Below are 17,338 nucleotides of genomic sequence, written 5' to 3' on the forward strand. Positions count from 1 at the left end.
CTTAGTGGCAATATCAGGGACAATTTTCACATGAAAACAACGGATCCCTTTGAAGACATTTTCTTCACGTAGACACGTTTTAATGTCAAAACTGCAATCTGTGTGTCAAGTGTTGTAATCCATGGGGAAGTTTAAAAGCTTCCCAGGATCAGGGTGCCATGCGATCAGCACAGCGCTCGTGCACAAACCCAGTCTAACCTCTGCATCTCCAGCCTAGTGACCCCGCATCCAACCGCCACAGGATATAAGGGAAAAAAATAGTTAGCAACACTCCAGTCATCCCTGACAATAACCAAAAACTAAAATAAAAGGAAAAAAGAGGATTAGTTTTTGTTTAAACAGCTGTTTTAAGCTGCTCAAAATGGGAAATATTAGTAAGTTATAACTGATAATGGGTTAGAGGATCATGTTACAGTGTGTGATTTTTAAACTTCAATTAGGAGTTTTCTTTTTGCTCACCTTGCTCATCTTGCTCTTGCTGTCAGCCGTCAGGAAGGACATGTTGTTGATCTCATTCATCACTACAAAGTTCTGCTCCTCCCTTTTGAAGTTCTGTAATGCAAAAATAAGTGTAACCGTAGAATTGGTTTCCAAAAAATGCACAAATGCACCACGACTGCAACACAACAAATACTTACATGGGACTTTGACCAGAAGATAAAGACCTCTCCTACCATCCTGAATAAGTCCTCTGCGTCAGGATCAGGACAGGTCAGCCATCTTGCTCTTTATACAAAACATATACACTTTGAATATAGGCTGCACTGTACAACAACACAGATCTTAAAAACCTAAAATAATTGAGAAAGATGGGTTACCTATTGTTGTCCACATAACGGATAAGTAAGGGGTACAAAGCGTACAGGTCCCGACACAGCACAGCAAACTCATCTTTGATGGTCCCATCCTCACTGTCCATCTCTGTTGTGCCCTCCATACGTAGACGGTCCTCCTCTACCACCACTTTGGATGAGCGTTTCTTCAGCTTCTCCATGGTGGGGATGAAATGAGATTTCAGCATCTCAGGTTTGGCTCTGCTGACAATCGGCTGTGCAAAGACTGGGAAATTGCAGAGTAAAATTGTCACTCAAATAAAAACACAGGCATCCCAACTTTATGATCTTGTCTCACTGACCAGCTAATCTCTTCATCCAAGAGGCTTCATCTATACCCAAGTTGTTAACCACAATCTTCATGATGCTTCCGAGGAGCTGGTTGAGCTGTTCAGACGTCACGTCAGTGCAGAGTTGTCCCTCCTGCTCAGGGAAGTTATCCAGACCCCTCTCCCACCAGCGAGGCAAGTAGTTGCACAACATAGGCAGTGTAATCTCAATGACATGGGGCATTTCTGTATAACGAGCACCAGAATCAGCCAGATCATGGATTTCCTTAATTAGAATTTCCAGTTCTGGGATGTCAGGACACAGCTCCTCCACTTGGTTTGGAAGTCCCAGGACTGGATACACATAAAAGAGCAAAGTCAAAATTACAACTTCTTTGAATCAGTTGTTCCAGTTCATAAAAACAGTTTGTACATACTCGCTCTCTCTCTCGGAGTCTTGGTCGTGTAAACAGAATAACTGTTGTACTCATTGAGCACTGGTTCTAGGAAAGCTACAGGCATCGCTGCTGCTAAGTGAGCCAAACACTCTCCAAGGGCTGGTCGCTGCCTGCAAAGAAGGAGGCACAGGTCAATACAAAGAAACATTATGACATTATGACATCACAGTAAATGAAGGGAAATTTAATTACTTTTCAACATGTGGAGTCTTTACTGTGCCCAGAGAATAGATGCTGCACATAATGCGGTAGCAGGATATTTGTAGATCATCCACTTTAATCAGAAACGGTGGAAATCATCAGTATGTAACATAACACAGAATTAAAACAGAAAGTTTATGAGACTTACAGATGACATCGTCTCCAAACTGGTGCTGCGCGATGTGGTCAAACAGAGTGGTGAGCACAGGGAGCAGGGCAATCGTGGTGTAGTTGATGTTTTGGGACACACCTTTCACCTACAAACACATTTCAGTCAGTGACAATAATCCATAGGTGATATTTGTGTAAAGATATCTCTGACCTGGTTCCGACTGGATACTTTGCCCAGTTTTAGATTTTCAACCATTTTCTCAATGTCATCCGCTGCACTCTCAAAGAACTGGCGGAGCCCAGCTTTCACAATCTCTGGGCCTGATTTCATGACAGTTCTTAAAAAGAGAAACAAAAATAATGCTGAATGAATGATTGCTTTTCTTTCAAATTCTATGAGTGACTTATATTGTTTGAGTGTTACCTGGCATCCAAAGACCGCGACAGAATGTGGAGACAGTTTACCACCGCACTTGCATCAGTTCCTAAATAACAAAGCCAAAATAAACACTCAAATTTGCATATCTGTTGCTTTCTGATTATAAAACACAGCACACAGAGTTAGGGCAAAGCATGGCAAAAATGCATTACTGACAAAATCAACATGACACCAATATTACATATACAACGCAAATTACCCAAATCCTACATTCAATGCATTGGACAAGGTTATTTATAGCGTAAAAGGATTAAAATACCCAGAATCTAAACCAAGACTCCTAATAAATGTGAGTAACATAAAAAGAATTGCACCAAGCAGAAGCATAGCGTAAGAAGGACAAGATGAAGAAGGATAGGAGTAAACGCAGTGGACCAAAGACACAAACAAACCAAAGTAAAACCTGTGACAGCCACCATGAGACTCCTTACCAAAAAGAGATACTCTGTGCCTCACCAAAGCAGCCAACTTACAGAAGATACTATGGCACAAGGAGAAAGGGGAGAGGCAGGAGGAGGATTAGGGAAGAAGAGTGATGAAGAAAAGACAGTTAAGATGACAAGGAAAGCACATTTAAGAAAATACATACATGTTTAGGCACATAGGAGATTAACATTAAAATGCCGTAATGGAAAAGTGGGCAGACAAACTACATTAAAGACGGAGGCAGATGAGAAATTGGATAAAACTATTTGTTTATTTGTTAAGAATACCTGGCAATCATCTCCTTTTCCTTGTTAGATGAAAGGCCTCCACTGCCCAAGACTTTTGCAGGAGTGGACAGGAAGTAGAGACAGTGGTTCTTGAAGTACTGATTTACAAGTGGCAAAAGAATCTATAAAAAATAATACAGAATTGCATGTTAAAAATCTTTTACAACTTAAGGCATTGTGGTTGCATTAATATAGTGTGAGTAGTTTACCTTGGCAAAGAACTTGATCTCCTGCTCATGTGGCGACTTCTCCACTCGTCCACTGCTAACCACGGCCTCTGTTGGAAGAGAAGTTGAGTGAGACAAACATGAGCTTGGTCAATTCTCAGATTTCAAGTCTATTTACCGAGATGAGCAATAAACTCTTGCGCAGTGTCCATCCATTTAAGAAGCTTTTGAAGGAAGCCATAGGCAAAACGCTTCTCAATGGAGGAAATGTCCTGCTCCATGTCCTTCAGTCCCCTAGTTTCACACAGGAGTAATTAATATGTTTACTAGAACTATTCACTGTATTGTATCGACTGGTTAAGGCATCCAGTTTACCTTGTGACGGCATATCCATTGAGCTGGAGGAACTTGAGCAGGTCCTGGGCCTTCTCTCTGTCTCTAGCCTTCTCCTTGGCCGTCAGGGTGTCATAAGGCACAAGCAAAGGATGGGTGCCACCGCCTACAAGAGCATTCATGATTTAAACAAATATTACATAAAAGTAGAAGCAAAGTGTTAACTTAACTAGGGAAATAAAATAAAAAACAAATTTTACCTTTGGACTGGAGTTCAAGCTTCTTTTTCCTGCCCCAGGTGTTATGATAATTCTCAGCTAACTGCTCAGCCATAGACTGCAGAAAGAAGAGTTCAAACATTAGATTTCAGGGTTATTGATGTACATTGTGCTATTAGGATAGGAGAAAGGTACCTGAAGTTCTCTAGATAAAGCCATTCCTGCGATATCTATTGGCTGAGGGTTGTAGCCTTGACTGGGGTCATATGTGGCCTGAAAACATTAGGGAAAACAATGTGACTTTGTGGCTTCATTGCGAGATTTTAAGCAACTTACAGCTAGCGCATCAGTGAAAGATATCGTCAATAGGCTACCTGGGCAGTTTGAGAGATTTTGCGTGTGGCAGCTTTCTTTTCCACCTCTCCCTCCCCATCTCTGGCTTTTTCCAAGGTCCATTCCCATGCTAACATTGCTTTTATAGATTCCTTTATGGGCCATCGATAAATCTCCTTATCCTAGGGAACAGAGAGGGACAATCTCATTAACGTACAGAATGGAATGAAAGCAAAAAAAACCTAAAACAAATGTTCATGTGATCTTACCTTTTCAGAGAAGGTTTTGTAGGGCCGGAGCATTGGGTGTGTTTTAGCATTCTCATCCAAAACTTCTCCGTATGTCCAGTTGTTTTGAATCTGAAATGGTGTTGGTCATGTCATAAATTACAGGTGATATGGTGCATGCACTGTGAAACATTATATTAGAAATAAGTCATTGCTGACCTTTTCAAAGGCCCATCTGTCATGAGAGTGCTCTGCATATTTGTTGATAAAAGCATCAAGTCTTTCAGGGATGATGGTGCTAAAATACACAGATAGAGATTAAAACTGCAGCAACTGCAATGCAACACTTTGGGGGTCATTTACCAAGCGTTTGCTCATGTGCAAAAGTGGATCAGAAGCCGATTCATTTGTCTTGACATATCTGATTTGGGGCACTAGTGCAGTAATACAGGCCTTGTCGAATGGTAAATCAGGTGCGACATGCCCACAAACAGCCACAAACAGCTATCAGCTATCTCAATAAATGACCCCCCTTTGTTCAAATGGTAAAAGTATCATTGTCAGGATCATGCAAAAAAATAAAATAAGATGTTAACACTCACTTAGTGGTCTCCACAGGTTTAGGGTCGAAGTTGCCTTCAGCATCCACAGAGGCCTTCTTCTCAGTGTGAGACGAGTAGGTGGCATCAACATAGTCAGGCGGGATGGCTCCAGCAATGGCACAGAGGCACGGCATGGCAATTTTGAAGAGCTCGGCATCAAATTTCTAGAGTTTTCAAATCCAAAGTCAATCCATACCTTTTTTTTCCACTGACACAAACTCTAGTTAAACTGTAAATGACACAAAATTATTTGACAAAATCAATGTTTCACCTTGTGCGCCAAAGATTCAAAGATTCCCCAGAAAAGTTTACGAGAAAGATGCAACTCCTCCTCTGAGGTCACCCCAAAGTTCGCCCAACCATTGGGCAAGCAGTAATATTTCCAGCAGCGCTCATAGTGATTGGTCAAAAGCTGACAACATTATAAAAATACACTATAATTAATTACACTTGTAGCAATGTATTTGATTATTTGAATCTACATCGTTTTGCACCATGTAAAAAAACAACAACAATTAAACAACTAACCTTAAGAGGCATCTTTGCATATTCATTGAGGATTGGTACATCAAATACTAGCCGCCTTAGCAAATGCTGCAGCATCGATGGTCGAAGATATCTGTGAACATTTTAGAAATGTGAGTGATGGAAAAACAATCTAATGTAATGTATTCTTCAACTGTATTACCAACACATTATCGAAAAGTGTTCCAACACAACATTTGAACTAACTTGCAAAGAGACATGAGGCACTCTTCAATGACATCTCTCTGTGCCTTGGTTAGAGCTCGGCCTCGGGACAATCGATAGATGGTGTGAAGCATGGAGTCAATCATGATGGCCCGATGGTCTGTACCAGCAAACAAGGGGGCACATTTGGTGAGCAGAGGCAGCACAGCTGAGCAGAGGTAGCGGTTCAGAGCCAAGGCCATTTCAGTAGTGCTGAATGCAACCTATGACCACAAATAATATTATTCTCACTTAAAATATCAAATTAGACAGATAAATGGTTGTTTGCACTCACGGTGTCTAAAGATGCTGAAGCCCTCATGTCAGGAAGGAAGCCAACCTCCAAAACATGAAGCAAGAAGTCCTGATTGTCTATGCCATAGACTCTGTCAAGGAACAGCACCATGGACGCCTTATGGTCAGGTACAAAACTGGCAGACATCTTGGGCTCAATAATCAGGCTCTCTGAGAGATAAATAAAAACATCACCATAAAATAACTTACACTGAAATGAGCAAATGATCACAAACAGTACCTTTGCCAAAGGCTGGAATCTGCACAGGCAAACTAATGACTCCAACCAGGTCCTCTATTGGCACGAGAGACCTCAGGATGGCCCTGATTCTTAGAGCCTCACCCTTTCCAGCTTGAATCAGCTGTGAAAGTTAATGTAAAATGTGGTTATTGTAAACAAATCTAACAGGTAATTTGCACTAATTGTATGTCACAAGAGCAACATCACAACTTACATGCATCTCAGGAGCACAGCGCCCCAACAGATCGATCAGTGCAGAGTAGAAAGACATAATGGCATTTCCAAGATGAATACGGTTTTCCTCGTGATGCTGGTCCCCACCAATTCTTTTGATCAAAGGACGAAAAATTAAGTTGGAATTAAGATGGGAATCGTATTTATACTCAAAGTTTAATTTTAAACAACCTACATGAATCTTCTATCTTTCTTGACAGTTGGTCCGTCTCTGGCTGGGTCCTCAGAGATCTTAATTGCATCCTCCATAGCTGCCAGCAAACCATTGCCACCCTCACCTCTGAGAGCAGGCCCAAAGCACTCAGGCCGACGGATCAGAAGACGCACAACGACGTTAGCATTCTCCTCCACGCTCTCTCCTGTAAAAACAAGAAGGGGCAACAGTCAGAAGAAATGCCAGGACTAAAATATATTCATTCATAGATGGGTACAGACCATTGACAAAGACAGCAAAGCGCAAAAAATCTAGGTATCGCTCTCCTCCACCTGGATTCCAGCCGATGTCAGGGTAGCCCTTAGACAGGAGCATTGGACACATTTGCAGTCCACAACCTGCCAAGTAAGTCACCACCTACAACAAATGACAGAACTATCAGTCTGCTGTGTGCTATTATTTATTTGTTCATTTGCTTCTTAGAATTTGAATTGCCTAACCATTTCCAGATCCTGCTCTTGTAGAGCCAAAGCCAGTTCATTATTGTCAATGCAGGAAGCTGCAGCAACATCCAGAGGAGTTGACCCACGCATGCCTGCACATAAAAAAAAATACATTCAGCTTATGTCTGTGGAATGTAATAAAATCTTCTCACAACTTTTATAGAAATAACATTAGACAGACTACAAGGTAATTCCCCGCTATAGCTGAGTGGGGAAGAAAATGCAAATGTTTCTCATTTGTTTTGTTCACTAACGCACACAAGTAATTTTTGTTACTCTAAGAATGATACAGACCCAAGCCAATGCCACTGTTCTGTAGCAAATATCCCAGATGATCAAACATGGAGCGCTGGTTCTGACGACTGATGCGGCAAAAGTAACACAGGAAGCGACAGCAGTTTGTCACCATTTGAGGGAATCTTATTTCCTGAATAAAAAAGCAAAGATTGTATAAATAAAGTGCAGGAATGATGAAGACTGTCAACAAGAACAATCAAAGAATTACCTTTGAGTCTCCACCTCCACCCAGCACATTGACCATGACCTCCATGACAGTCTCATGCATACCCAGAGCTCTCATCAAGTTAGGGTGTTGGTAGAACACTTTATTGTTCATGATATTGCTTTAAAAACAGGGAAATCAAAGTTAAAAGGTTCCACGTCATTCTAAATAGTGATGAGTAGTTAAGTATTGATGTAGTTAACTAACCCAATGCTCTGAATCATGAGCCGCTCCTCCTCTGGACCCATTTGAACAATAAGCAATGAGCGGATCTGTCCCAAACACTCCAGCATTTCCATTGTGTCTTCGACAGACACAGCATTGATTGAATAGGCTTTGGGCAAAGCTCGGATTAACTCCCCAAGCCCATCATACTGCCTATGGAGCAGACTGAACATGAGACGCACAAGCTCAGGGTTTTGGATATAGGACTCCTGAGCCCAGTGGATCATAGTGTGGGAGATGAGCTCCTGAAGAGTGCCTGCGCAAAACAAGAATTTATAAGAGAAATTAGAAAAAGCTTACTTATGATATTGTACATGAGTATACGAACAGAAAATACAATGACTGTCTTATATTGCAATAATTACATTTGCACAATCCTTTATCAAACCATATAAATGAATATACATTAAATATTAACAAAAACTCTGAAAAATGTATACATTTCGTGACCAATACAAGGCTAAAATGGAACTTAATTAGGAACTACTGGCTTTTTCTTGATTATTGTTGAGCGTTTTTGTTAAAAACTGTCTACATTTCAGTCAGATGGAAGACCTCAGTAATTTTGCAATAGATATGAATGTGTGACCATATTTTCCCATAACAATAATTTGGCAATATCATGGACAGCCTTCAATGTGATTATATTGTATCTTACTTGGTTTTGGCTCTTCCTCAACTTCAGGCACCTCTTCCTCCTCTTTCTTGCGTAAACTTTTGATTTTGTCGACCAGACTGATGAGCCTGCCCCTGAGGGAAGCATCCACCTCCTCTTCCTCTGCCTCCTCCTCAATATGGATATCTACGACCATAATTAGCATTGGATGAAAACAATTAAGAAGGGAAAAATGCCAGTTGCCAAGATTATTTACCACAGTGAAGCAGGAGGTCCTTATGGAAGTACGCAAGACTCTCCCGTATGTCCTCGGGTACGGGGCTGTCTTCGTCGTCATGCTTGAAGTTTGTCAGCAAAAGTACCTAAAGAAGTCGCATGACGCATAAGGCTACATCTACATGAAAGCCCCTGCTGTCTCAATAAAGTCAAAACAAATAAAGTGAATAAAACAATGACCTGGTCCTGGGGTGGAGATCTGAACTCACGAGTCTTGCGTGCGGTCTCAGCAGCCGACATGGTGAAAGCTCTCATTAGCAGGTTATAACGCACACGCTGGTTACTTTGAATACCTTTGACGAACTGGTCGGAATACGCCACAATAGCTTCCACCCTGTGCCGCAACTCACAGTCACAGAAGTACTGGAGAAGCTTGCACATCTGTGAAGATATGGCAATAATTAAAGCTGAGGCAACCGACTTATTTTCTAATGTGCATGGAAAGTAGCTTTTCCCTAATGCCACATTTTTGTTACTGTATACAGACAAAAATAAAGAAACCATGACAGAAAGAGATTATACCTGGAGTTTCACAGACTCTGGCAGTTTCATTTGGAGCAGTCCTTCCTCCAGACCCTCCTCCTCCTCTTTGGGCTCGGCCTCTACAGCCTCCGCCTCCTTCTCCTCCTCTGCCTTCTCTCCGTCCACTTTCTCTCCTTTGGCCATAGCTTCTCCCTCCTTCTCTCCCTCCTCCTCGCTAGGCTCCTTTCCTTCAGCTTCAGCTTTCTCCTGACCCTTGCCCTCTTCCTCCTCTTCATCGCCGACGCCCTCGTCCTCCTCCTCCTCTTCCTCCTCCTCCTCCTTCTCTTCCTCCTCGGCTCCTGCCTCTGCTTTCTCCTCCTCTGCCTCTTCCTCCTCCTCCTTTCCGCTGAAGACGTTGGGGTCAATCATTTTGAGGATGTGTTTTGTGTCCTCATCATTGAAAATGCCCATAATAAGCAGAGTGCTGATCAGCTTCAGGATGGGCACAAAGTGGAACTCCACGCTGCCCCCTACTGGATCTCGCATGGCCTGGCTTCCATCCAGCACAGCCTCTGTTAACATGCTGATCGCCCTGGTCTTCAGGTCCTGTTGGCAAAAACAGTTGGAAATAAGTTATGTCTGTATCTGTCAAAATGTGTAAAGTAAGTAGTAGTAATCTGAGACAGTTTAAAATTAACTAAAATTATAGGATCAATGTGTGTTTTTGTTTTGTATGTTAAATATAACATTTAAATTTTTTTGTTTGTTTTTACAGAACTACAATCCCTGTGATAAATGTGATAAAAGAAATAGTCCAGTAAAAGGATTTGTTACTGGTCAATACTTAAGCAAAGTCTGAAAACTGATGCATGTACGTTTTTGAGTTCTACCTGCAGAGGGAAAATGGGACTGAGAGTGTAGAGGTCAGGGTCGGTGCCGACAAAATTGATTGAAGAGAAATGAAGCTTCGGTCGCAGGCACGTCGTGAGTCCTACACCTGGAAGAGAATGAGCCTTCTTTGCATCGGGATAGAGGTGGATGCTGAGAGTTTCCTCAGTCATGGGAACAATAAATTCCCTGTTGGTGCCCAGACGGGCCCGCTTGGCCGATTCCAGGTGGATGCTGATAAGCAGGTCATAGTAGCCGCTACGGAGAGGTCCTGGGAGGTAGGTGTTTTCAGTGGCGTAGAAAAGCTGAGATTCATCCACATGGCTGCACAAGGCATGAGCCACCCGATTGTTGCCCAGAGCGCAGACTGCACAGTACAGCATCAGGGTGTGATAGTGGAACTTCATTAGATCCTGGCGTTCAGACAGCTCCAAAATGTCAATGCATCTAAAATCACACATTAACATAGTTTTATATATTATGTATATTATTATATTTATAAAAAATACTTTTTTCACCCAATACCTATATTTAATTTATTTATACTGGGTTTGCAATACAGTACATGTATCAAAACCACTTCTAATATTTATGCAATTGAATTATTATTTAGAACCAAAAAACATAATAATAATAATAACGTAAGCACCGTGTTTCTGCCGCATGGAGAACCCAGCGCTCTTTGATACCAGTTAAAGAGTGGGACCAACAGTATTCTCTTTCTCACGGGACATGGACTCACAAAGGGATAAATGAAGTTTGTAGAGGGAGCTTAAAAAGGATGTAGCCTAAATGCTGAATGAAGTGCAAAAGGCAGTAGCGCGACATAAAAGCACACCACTCCTCACTTGACCTCTTTATTCTGAGAAACACCTTCTAGCGACTGACCATAGGCGCAGCGGTTGTGGGGATGCAAGATGTGAACCTCGTCTGGACCAATGCTGTAGTTGCGCCAGGCAAAATATTACCTATTTCTTTGAGCAAGACAGAGATTTGTTTCATTTATTTGTGCTGCAACTGCCTAATAACTTTATACAGGATTTACCAGGTAAATGTGTACAGGTTTTAGGCGCGAGAAGCATTGAAAGATATTGTACCAAAGTAATTTTTTCAAACATACCCAGCCCTAGTGAAAAATAGTTCCCTCAAGAGCAGTTTTACCTGTTTTCTTCAGGGATGTGCAGGGCCATCATAGTGAGTGGTTCAGTGCACTCCACCATCCAGCCCAGCCTCTCACTCACTCTGCCCACATCTGGGTTGAGGAAGTTATTAGGCATTCGGCTCCAAATGACCGGGGTGAGCATCTGGACGTCTAACCTGGGGGGGCACTGCGGGACCGGGTTGTTGCGCTCGCTGCGAAACATGGCTGCCGAGATAGGCATGATGTTCTGAAGAAAAGGCACGAGGTGTTAATTGAAGAAAAACGAAACTTAGTAAAGCCATGGAATTTTACTCACCTTCAGTTTGCCCAATTCAAGCTGCACCATGTTCTGGTTGGAAGGTTGGACAAATACAGCGGGGAACAGCTTTGTGTTTGGCTCCACCTTTAATCACAAAGTGTAATTGTGGATAGGGCTGCAGATTAACATTTTGGGTTGGTTGCACCAGGACATCATTTAGACGTACAACTTTAAATATGTCCCAAAACTATCCTAAAAACAGGGTTCAAAGCTAATATTTCAACAATATATATTAACCATCAATGCTGTTTGCCTTTCATTGCACACTTTTTTATACAATAATCAATATAATTTGACAATAAATAAGGATGACGAGGATCTAACTGGTCACAGCAACAAAAATATTTCATCACGGCCAATATATTTTAAGGTGCAAGTGCCCTGCCTTTAAATTAGTTCAATCTGGACCTTTCTAGATCAGACCTATTTGCATTATGAGTGTACTTATATTACTTAAATGTATGTCGCATTTCCCAAACCTGGTAAAAGGCATTTATTTCTTTTCCATTTGCCGTAAAGGTCATGAGTCCTGTTGCCAAATCGACAAGGCACCCAACCACCATGTCCTCTTGACTGAAACGTGTCTGCTGAGTGCTGACCAGGTCACCTCCCCAGACCATGTAGCAGTTACTATGCTTCATGCTGCAAAGAAAAATAACACATAATACACACAAAGGCAATCTTTCTTAAAAACCAACATTAAAAAGCACAAATCTACCTGTCATGAATGTTGCCCTTGTCGTCTCCAACGGTAACGGTGACATTGCGAACTTTGGAAAGGTCAAAGCTTTGGTCATATTGATGGTAGTCAGGAGTAACCCAACCAACCCACACGGTAGTCGGCTCCTGCCCAGCGAAGATTCTCACAGAGTAGTAATACTGCACACAACACACAAAAGGTAACGTGTTTATCCTGATTCACCTTTTTTAAATCTTATGTGTAATTGTCTTCCAAAAGATTTTGTCTCACTGTTGTTGTATTGAGAATAATCTCGGGGTCATCTCTGTCGTCTGGCACCACATCTTCCACTAAACGGGGCACTGCTGGGGGTGGAGGCGGTGCAATGGGGGTCATTGCAGCCTTTTTGGCCTTTGCGAAGAATCTGAAAATAAAGGCAAATCAATGCGCCTATGAACCTTGTTACAAATGTGTGATGCAGTAACCCAAACAAAACTAATGGTAATGCTATTTTTTCATTCATTCAACAAAATTCAACGTTCTTTTGTGATGAGAAAAATAAATGTTTCTGATTCAGATTGCTGATAATGATTAGAATCAACAAACCCTTTCTTCTTTCCCTTTTCGGAAGCCGAGTCCTTCTCATTCTCCACAGAGAGCTCCTTTGGTACGGAGGGTTCTTTCTTCTCTTCTTCCTGCTCTTTTTTGCTGGCAGACTTTTTCAAAACCTCAAACTCAGAGTCGGGCTCAACAACCACCACCTCCTCCTCTGGTATGGTGAGGGCGCGGGTGAGCAGAGTGGTGCCAGTTGGTATCTTGAAAGTCTCATCAAACTGCACAGGCATGCTAAGTCGAAGGAAGAGCATGTCCGTGTTGGCGTTTTGAGAGCCAAATGTCTTGTGAGTAACTTTCAAACAAGGGGCACTGTCCACCGTCCCATCCACATGAGACACCTGAGATGCAGACATAAAGGCAATCGTTCCAGTTTCTATGGGTTCAATTTAAATATAAATTCCTAAATTTTACCTCAATGTGATTATGATCCGTAGGTACAGGCACAAACTGCGGCAAACTTTTACTGAACCACATGGTCGTATCACGCTTCATGTTTATGGCAAAAGGTTCAAATCCTTCCTGCAGGCCACAAATGGCAAAGTAGCGCAAACTGCTGACATTCTGACCGAGATTGATTCTTCCAACTTGTGACAGGCCCAACGTACATACTGGGATGAAGCCTGGAAGGAAAACCAAAGCAATCATGCTGCAATATCTTGGAAGACATTTTGGCAAAATTACAACACAGATGAAATGCTTGCCTACCTTCCCCAATTTCGATATCTTTGAAAGCCATCTCTGAGCCTGAGTCACTGATCAGCATTTCTCCATTGAGAGTGAACATGATATTCATTTCAGTCAGGTCGATCATGCAGCCCACGACATCACCCGATTGCCACTGACGACCAAAGGGCTCATTGCCGATGTGCCATCTTTGGGCCTATAGAGAACACGCCGTAGTCAAAAATAACAGAGGTCTTATATCTTGACTAGCGGTAAACTACAACTGACCTTATCGCCGTTAAAGACATAGGCAAGTTCATCGGCTCCCAGTTCTGTGTCAGAGCGGACACTAGGACGTGCCCAGCCGACTCTCATTTCTCCAATGGTGACAGCCTCGAACTCGAAGTACCACTTTCCCTGAGTGACAGCGTACGACCTCTCTGCCCTGAAGATGCGTACTTTGTCTCCACGGGTGTTTTCAAGGCCATGGCCAGCTGAAATGAAATCGATCAAATTGCTATTAACAACATGTCGTGGTTTGTAGATGCGTATATTGTGTGTCCAAACTTACTGCTCTCCTGATCTGGAGGCTCGATGTTGTAGCCATAACCAATGAGTGTTCGGACAGCGTTGTTAACACTGTCTCGGTTGGTTTTCTTAGTTCTCTCGTCCAGTAGGTTGTAAGGCACCAGACGAGGGTTCCGCTTATTTAGGATGTCCTATGCAGTAGGCACAAATATTTTAATAGTCTATAAAATATTAGTAAAATTTAGCTAAATTTTAAAAATACCTGCACAATGCTGTAGGTCCATCCTTGTCTTACCCGATCCCTTGCCCACACATTATGCCCATTTTCTGCCAGTTTTTCCACAAGCTGGTTCTGATTGGGTGTCAGTTTCACGTGGTTAAGGTCAAGGGGGGCAGGCTTATATGAATTGCTCATCACATAGCTGGAAAGTATATTGAATTAATCACCTTTCAATTTCTCATTTACAAAACAATAAATAAAATTTCTAATTGTCTTTGTACGTCTTGGGTAGCTTGATCTTCTTAAGGTTCTCCTCTGCTTTCTCATCGCCCATGCCAACATGGCACCCCAACGCCAACAGAGTTCTGTCAGAAAACAAACAAAGGTGCAGAAAAATGTAATTACAATTAACATCACATATTGAATATAATGTCTGTTTGCTAAAAAAAAAAAAGAAATTACACACTTGAGAGTTTCTCCAGACATCTGAAGATTGTAGTTTCTCTCAGGCTCAGGGAGACTTTGGAAGTCGACCAGACAAGGATGAAGTTTCTTGTTGTCATCCCTGAACTGTGGTGAAAAGACTGAATTCAGTACAAACTTGATGCAACAACTAATCTGTATTTTTACTACTCTAAACTTACAGTGCCATAGGTCCAACCTTGCTCAATTCTAGTAACAGCCCAAAGCTCATGAATATTCTCAGCCAACTTCTCTCGAATACGCTCCAGGTGAGGGGGCAAGACAATCTACACAAAGGAAAAATCATAACAAAATTACAAATTTACATATGTGTACAAAAATGTAGCAATAGTAACCTGTGACAGACATCACCTGAACAGTGTCCACCGGGCAAGGAGTGAAAGAAGTATGGGTAAGAGACTGGGTAGGTCCCAAGAGATTGCGGACACCATTGAAGTCATGCTTATACTCCTTTATGGGCTCAATCCGCATCCTCTCTCTGGGCAGCAGAGCTTCATAGCATGGGGCATAACCGGGTGGGGGCATGAACTTAAAGTCTCCATGTCGACCACCAAGGAGGAACCGAGCCCTGAGGTAATATGCAATTTATTTATACATTTGTAAACAGTTTTTCTAAATTATTTGATTTTCAAATTCAACTCACTTGACTCCAGCAGAGAAACTGATGACAGGGAAGAAAAGGCCATCAACATTGAAGTTTTCAAACATGCCTTGAACCGGGTGGCCGTTGATGCGGAAGGAGATACTGGGCACACTCAGATCCAGACAACAGCTCACAACATCATCAGCTGCAAGAGTGTGTGCACTGGGGGAAGCAACTTGGCGAGGGATGGTTCCTGGAGGAAAGACAAATCAAGTTAAAAAAGTTGTTTTAGAGATGATGCCCTACAGATTGATTATGGGGAACAGTACCTGACCAAAGATGCAACCCATCAAAGCCATAGGAGTAAAGGTCATCTCCCACGCCATTGCCTCCCCAGCCTTCTCCTCCTCCGGGGTATGGGCTGTAGCCCTCTGTCATGGCCCAGCCCACACGCAAATGTGTGGCCTGTGCCGTCACATAAGCTTCCACATAATCCACCATCAACTCAAAATACCACTTCTTAAACTGAGTGGATCCCTCGCATGTTCCCAGGAAGATGTTTGGCCTCACACTAAGCAAAATGATTAAAAAAAAATAATGAAGGCAAACAGCTTGTCAGTTGATTGTTAGGTATATAAAATAAAATACCTTGTTACATAATTTACAATGTTGGTCTGCAGCAGGAGCTCACGACCGGGAAGGAGGTTTTCAGTGATGAGGTTCTGATTGGACCTCACAGCAACACCATTACACACACAAAGAGAGCGCAGGACATCCAAGACCTGCAGACATGGTGCTCATTATGCATTTCTGCCGGGATACACTGCAGCAGCCAGATAATAACAATGAAACCAACCTTGTGATTCCGTCCATGTTTGTCCAGTAGAGAAATTATGGATTTGATGTGGTTCTCTTGAATAATGTTCAGAACCTCAGGGCTTTCAATTAGAACGCAGTACAGCACCTCCAGAATACCTAAATGTTCCCCAGAGGCAAATAACTAAATGCATCAATAAACTTGGACTGAAATGCAGGTTATGTGTAATATGTATGTGTTACCTGATGATGCCTCTAGACGGTCCAGTTTGCTGACCAGCCAGTCCAGGTTATCACAGAACAATGCACAATTAGAGCGGTTTCCTCTGATCAGAGAAGCTGTATAATAAATACAAGGAGAGATGTTACCAAGTTACCAAATACTTTTGAACCAAGCAAGGCAGCCTACCAAGGAGCTCATAAAGCAGGTTCACAATCTCCTTCCAGGATTCAGCAGCTTCTTCTCCCGCAAATTCTGAAAAATGTGCTGCAGTGTTGTAAACATTAAGGCGATCAATACACTCCAGCACAAGGGTAATCATGCCCTGAAAAACACATTTTAAAAACAAACTTTAATATTTCATAAACATTGCCAATGTACCAGGACGATGGAGATTACCTCCTCTTGGAAGAGATTCTGCCTGTTGCGGAGGGAGCGGAGCTTGGTTTGTTTCTCCTCATGCTCCAGCTCCTCTTCAGGGGGACGGAAGTAGAAGATGAGATCCTGAAGGGAGAGTATGACTCCTTCCAGAGGGAGGGACACAGACACTGGGGACTTGTTTTTACCGCTCAGGGAGTCTAGACCCCTACACAAAATATGTATAAATATTCATGTTCATGAAAAAATGTTCCTTTTGGTTGTTCCTCAAGGCATTTTCTTACTTGATAAATTGTCTGAAAAGGCCTGTAGTGCTATAAATCATTCGAGCTGCTTGAGACTCTTCCGTCTGGGAGCGTGATACAGTAAGAGCATCATCCATGTGACCCTCTTGGTGCAGAATCACCTGGAGACAACATACGTTTTTTCACAAAAGAAGCACTTCAGAAGATAACGACCCGTTAGTTTCTAAGAGTCAAACTTACCTTTCTCTTCATCATCCCAAGACGAGCGGCTTTTGCATCCAGAGCAGCGTATGTGAGCCACAAACCAGTGGAAACATGTTGAACAAAGCACATAGACTCGCCATATTTGATTTCAGGAATGCCCATTCCCTCCACATCTCGCTTCTGGGCCACATCTACCTTCTCCTGCAGGGGGCAACA

General features: G+C 42.4%; 1 protein-coding gene across 9 annotated transcripts in view; it reads right to left on the reverse strand.

Annotated features, from left to right (window-relative positions):
- The window catches only part of ryr1b (ryanodine receptor 1b (skeletal)), a 46,985-nt gene that overhangs the window by 16,535 nt on the left and 13,112 nt on the right, over positions 1-17,338 (reverse strand). For all 9 annotated transcript variants that reach the window (XM_079554099.1, XM_079554095.1, XM_079554094.1 and 6 more), the window contains 61 exons: positions 17,159-17,323; positions 16,958-17,079; positions 16,695-16,881; positions 16,485-16,620; positions 16,319-16,414; positions 16,116-16,234; positions 15,908-16,041; positions 15,589-15,830; positions 15,320-15,512; positions 15,028-15,244; positions 14,838-14,942; positions 14,660-14,763; positions 14,475-14,558; positions 14,236-14,395; positions 14,017-14,164; positions 13,734-13,939; positions 13,488-13,662; positions 13,194-13,402; positions 12,774-13,120; positions 12,459-12,591; positions 12,207-12,367; positions 11,968-12,130; positions 11,486-11,572; positions 11,190-11,416; positions 10,031-10,475; positions 9,201-9,746; positions 8,859-9,059; positions 8,659-8,764; positions 8,445-8,588; positions 7,769-8,042; positions 7,565-7,682; positions 7,354-7,486; positions 7,057-7,151; positions 6,838-6,973; positions 6,578-6,761; positions 6,383-6,494; positions 6,169-6,289; positions 5,929-6,098; positions 5,637-5,857; positions 5,433-5,523; positions 5,176-5,316; positions 4,905-5,068; positions 4,522-4,600; positions 4,345-4,434; positions 4,117-4,257; positions 3,938-4,015; positions 3,785-3,860; positions 3,567-3,690; positions 3,370-3,485; positions 3,234-3,301; positions 3,025-3,146; positions 2,743-2,792; positions 2,297-2,357; positions 2,084-2,210; positions 1,910-2,018; positions 1,753-1,834; positions 1,540-1,670; positions 1,136-1,456; positions 819-1,059; positions 639-726; positions 460-552 (listed from right to left, as the gene is read on the reverse strand). In XM_079554099.1, the coding sequence (XP_079410225.1) occupies positions 460-552; positions 639-726; positions 819-1,059; positions 1,136-1,456; positions 1,540-1,670; positions 1,753-1,834; positions 1,910-2,018; positions 2,084-2,210; positions 2,297-2,357; positions 2,743-2,792; positions 3,025-3,146; positions 3,234-3,301; positions 3,370-3,485; positions 3,567-3,690; positions 3,785-3,860; positions 3,938-4,015; positions 4,117-4,257; positions 4,345-4,434; positions 4,522-4,600; positions 4,905-5,068; positions 5,176-5,316; positions 5,433-5,523; positions 5,637-5,857; positions 5,929-6,098; positions 6,169-6,289; positions 6,383-6,494; positions 6,578-6,761; positions 6,838-6,973; positions 7,057-7,151; positions 7,354-7,486; positions 7,565-7,682; positions 7,769-8,042; positions 8,445-8,588; positions 8,659-8,764; positions 8,859-9,059; positions 9,201-9,746; positions 10,031-10,475; positions 11,190-11,416; positions 11,486-11,572; positions 11,968-12,130; positions 12,207-12,367; positions 12,459-12,591; positions 12,774-13,120; positions 13,194-13,402; positions 13,488-13,662; positions 13,734-13,939; positions 14,017-14,164; positions 14,236-14,395; positions 14,475-14,558; positions 14,660-14,763; positions 14,838-14,942; positions 15,028-15,244; positions 15,320-15,512; positions 15,589-15,830; positions 15,908-16,041; positions 16,116-16,234; positions 16,319-16,414; positions 16,485-16,620; positions 16,695-16,881; positions 16,958-17,079; positions 17,159-17,323 (9,519 nt within the window). The remainder of the gene's footprint in view (positions 1-459; positions 553-638; positions 727-818; positions 1,060-1,135; positions 1,457-1,539; positions 1,671-1,752; positions 1,835-1,909; positions 2,019-2,083; positions 2,211-2,296; positions 2,358-2,742; positions 2,793-3,024; positions 3,147-3,233; positions 3,302-3,369; positions 3,486-3,566; positions 3,691-3,784; positions 3,861-3,937; positions 4,016-4,116; positions 4,258-4,344; positions 4,435-4,521; positions 4,601-4,904; positions 5,069-5,175; positions 5,317-5,432; positions 5,524-5,636; positions 5,858-5,928; positions 6,099-6,168; positions 6,290-6,382; positions 6,495-6,577; positions 6,762-6,837; positions 6,974-7,056; positions 7,152-7,353; positions 7,487-7,564; positions 7,683-7,768; positions 8,043-8,444; positions 8,589-8,658; positions 8,765-8,858; positions 9,060-9,200; positions 9,747-10,030; positions 10,476-11,189; positions 11,417-11,485; positions 11,573-11,967; positions 12,131-12,206; positions 12,368-12,458; positions 12,592-12,773; positions 13,121-13,193; positions 13,403-13,487; positions 13,663-13,733; positions 13,940-14,016; positions 14,165-14,235; positions 14,396-14,474; positions 14,559-14,659; positions 14,764-14,837; positions 14,943-15,027; positions 15,245-15,319; positions 15,513-15,588; positions 15,831-15,907; positions 16,042-16,115; positions 16,235-16,318; positions 16,415-16,484; positions 16,621-16,694; positions 16,882-16,957; positions 17,080-17,158; positions 17,324-17,338) is intronic.

The sequence above is a fragment of the Gobius niger genome (assembly GCF_951799975.1).
Source record: "Gobius niger genome assembly, chromosome: 1".
In the NCBI taxonomy this organism is placed as follows: domain Eukaryota; kingdom Metazoa; phylum Chordata; class Actinopteri; order Gobiiformes; family Gobiidae; genus Gobius; species Gobius niger.